This window comes from Vigna radiata, chromosome 8 (genome assembly GCF_000741045.1).
Source record: "Vigna radiata var. radiata cultivar VC1973A chromosome 8, Vradiata_ver6, whole genome shotgun sequence".
NCBI classification, from domain to species: domain Eukaryota; kingdom Viridiplantae; phylum Streptophyta; class Magnoliopsida; order Fabales; family Fabaceae; genus Vigna; species Vigna radiata.
In genome coordinates, this window is record NC_028358.1 from 15,352,451 (window position 1) to 15,355,652 (window position 3,202).

Genomic DNA, 3,202 nt, shown 5'->3' on the forward strand with positions numbered 1-3,202 from the left:
CATCACAATCAGACATGGAGAACTCCTCAATTATGCATTCTTTTAGTGTTTGGATACAAATTTGGCTATAGATAGCGCTCAATAGATATCGCTTATTTGAAAAAGCGCTATCTATTCATGTGCAAAACAATAGATAGCACATTTTTAAATAAGCACTATCTATAACCATGGCAATAGATAGCATTTTTTTAAATAAGTGTTATCTATTACTATTTAATATTATTTTTTAATTAATAATTTAAAATTGAGACACAATAGATTGCGCATTTTAAGGTACACCCTATCTACGATGATTAAAAAATTTTCATATTCGCACTTCTGGGAGGACTACTCTTGCAATTCGACGTTCACTTCATCACTGCTTAGTGCTGCTTCTTTAGTTTCATTCGCGTTCCTCCTCTGTTTCATTCGCGCTGCTCCTCCGTTTCATCAGTGGTTAGGGTTCTTCTCCTTCGTTTCATCAGTGTTAGGGCTCCTTCTCCTCTGTTCATCAGTGCATTAAGGCTCCTTTCCTCCGTTTAATCGATGCGTTAGGCTCCTTCGACAGTTCTCCTTCAATTGACGTGTAGGTCTTTGCTCCCTCCTTTAGTGCACTCCTATTTTCAACAGTGCGTGTGACCTTTGCTCCTTCGTTTCAGGGCTTCCGTTTTCAGGTATTACGTTCCCTCTCCCTCCTTCTCTTCTCAGCTTCGTTTCTCCTTTGCCTTATTTTCATGAAAACACGTTTTTCTCAGGTGTTGATCGCGCCATTAGTGTACTGGGTGTAGAATATGTGTTCGTGCACTGGGTTTAGGAACCCATTGTCACTCGCTTCGTTGTTAGGGCAAACTATGAGGGAGAACGACACTCCTATGGAGCAACAACTTGGATTAGTGTGTGTGAAAGTGTTAGGAAGAGGGATTAATGTAAATGTAACAGAGGGGAGAAGGTGCTGAAACGATGCTAATAGTTTGTATGTTATTCTGGTTTTCTTCATTGTTGAATGGCTATGAAGTGCTATTATGAATGGCTGCTGAAACGAATGATATCTGTTATTTGGAGTGTAATTCGGGAACTTTTGAGTCAAGTTTATGATTCTAAATTAGATACATTATATGAAGAGTATGATTGTGAGTTTTTGAAAATTCTAGATAAAAATAATTATGTGTAGGATGATTGTTTCCAGTTTTAATTTGAAGTTCTTAATGTATATATTTTCTGGTTGGTTGAGTGAATTTCTTTTAGACTTTAATTTTTTTGACAAGTCCATGGTTTCCTTTGTTGAAACGGAACCAACGGCATTTCTTCTACATTGTACAGAAAAATGGGAAGAAGAACATATATGCCTAGGGGATCATATATATTTTCTTTGCCGGCTTCCAAACTACTCAACTGATGTAGGAAAAATCCATTCATTATTATTGTTTTTTTTTTTTCTGGGGAATTCATTGTAACGTTGTAGTACTTCTATCCTTTTTTTCTTACTATTATATGGAACTGGTTTGCCCGAGATTGAAGAGGCTACGAGTAACTTTGATGAAAGCCGAAGAATAGGAAGTGGTGGATACGGAAGTGTTTATTTTGGAGTGTTAGGGAACAAGGTACGCAAATACTAATTACATTCTTTAATGATCCTTAGCAATGTAAGCACATCCTTTGATGTGTTGACTAAAATCTATATATCATTTAACTACAGGAAGTTGCTTCGAAGAAAATGAGGTCCAATAAATCTAAAGAGTTTTATGCAGAACTCAAGGTCTTATGTAAGATCCATCACATCAACATTATAAGTAATAGTTCTGATGATATTTTCTTTGACCAGGTGTTGAGAGTTCTTAGGTTTGAATATATATCTGATATATGATCTATCAAAGAGCCAGAATTCGATCAATGTCCAAAGCTAAGTTTAACCATTTTGAAATGCAATAAATAAAAAAATTGTGTTGTTTTTTTTGAGAAATATAAAACGGTGCTTTTGATAATGACTGCTACAGGTGGAGCTTTTGGGATATGCAAACGGAGAAGGTGACCTCTATTTGATGTATGAGTACGTTCCAAATGGATCTCTCAATGATCATCTTCATAATCCATTACTGAAAGGTACCATTTTTCTTTTCCTAGCAAAACTAAATGCAAAAGTTGTTCCAGAAAAAGCCACAGAAACAGAAGAATTATAAGAGTTATAAGATATATTTAAAGAAATCTGAAACATGATACTGGAACAAGGAACCAGCCACTTTCTTCGAGTGTTAGGGTTCAAATTGCACTGGATGCTGCAAAAGGTCTTGAATATATACATGATTATACAAAAGCACGATGTGTGCACCGTGACATAAAGAGTAGCAATATTCTACTTAATGACAAATTCAGAGCAAAGGTACTTGTCAAATTACATTTCTCCAATCAAGTCTGTGTGCTAAATTTAGTTCTCATCATTGCACTTGACATTGGATTTAAAGGTGGGAGATTTTGGACTTGCAAAGCTGGTAGACAAAACCGAAGATGAAAATTTTATAACAACTAGACTTGTAGGAACACCAGGTTACCTTCCACCAGAGTAAGGTTTTATGCATTTCAATCATAACTAGAATTTCAGTCCATTATAACACAAAAGCTAGACACCTCTTTTGAGCACAATCTTTTTTATTTATTCATTCTGACATTGTTTTTCACCTTCTAAGGTCTCTAAAGGAGCTTCAAGTGACCCCAAAAACCGATGTGTTTGCGTTTGGAGTGGTGCTTTCAGAGATGTTAACAGGGAACCGAGCATTATTCCGAGAAAGCCAAGAAGAGATTAAAATGAAATCACTGATTAGTGTTGTAAGTGTTGAGGAAATAATCAAAATGATTGGTCCGGTTTGAAATTCCTTGGCTGAAATTTTTTGATTAAGGTTTGTTTTCGTGACATTCAGGTTAATAAAGTATTCCAAGATGACGAGCTAGAGATTGCCTTAGAAGATGCCATAGATAAGAATCTGGAAGCAAGCTGTCGGAAGGAAGATGTCTACAAGGTAATATGGTTGTAAAAGTTACAAATTTTGTGATAATTCATCTATAGGTCAAAAAAATAATTGTTTTAAAATATCAAAAAGAATAAGGTACATTACTCTAGTATGTTTTGTGTAGTATAGTCTCCATTGTCATAATTAAATTGCTTAATGACTTTATGTGACCTTTAGTTCATGTTATGGTTTTTTATTGTATTGGTTAGGTGAATTCTTAA

General features: G+C 35.2%; 1 protein-coding gene across 1 annotated transcript; it reads left to right on the forward strand.

The window, feature by feature from the left end:
* The first annotated feature begins 830 nt into the window (after positions 1-830).
* LOC106770283 (lysM domain receptor-like kinase 3) lies at positions 831-3,202 on the forward strand. The gene is made up of 9 exons (XM_014656101.1): positions 831-928; positions 1,442-1,580; positions 1,676-1,735; positions 1,974-2,079; positions 2,262-2,356; positions 2,439-2,536; positions 2,661-2,799; positions 2,892-2,990; positions 3,191-3,202. The coding sequence occupies exons 1-9, from the start codon at positions 831-833 to the stop codon at positions 3,200-3,202; spliced, it is 846 nt and encodes a 281-aa protein (XP_014511587.1).

What these genes read in the sequence shown, in the direction of transcription:
- LOC106770283 (XM_014656101.1), top strand. Translation starts at nt 831, where the DNA reads ATGAGGGAGAACGACACTCCTATGGAGCAACAACTTGGATTAGTGTGT. An exon ending in AGTTTTATGCAGAACTCAAG is followed by an intron (nt 1,736 to 1,973) that starts GTCTTATGTAAG and finishes TGACTGCTACAG; the next exon opens with GTGGAGCTTTTGGGATATGC. An exon ending in TCATAATCCATTACTGAAAG is followed by an intron (nt 2,080 to 2,261) that starts GTACCATTTTTC and finishes ATGCTGCAAAAG; the next exon opens with GTCTTGAATATATACATGAT.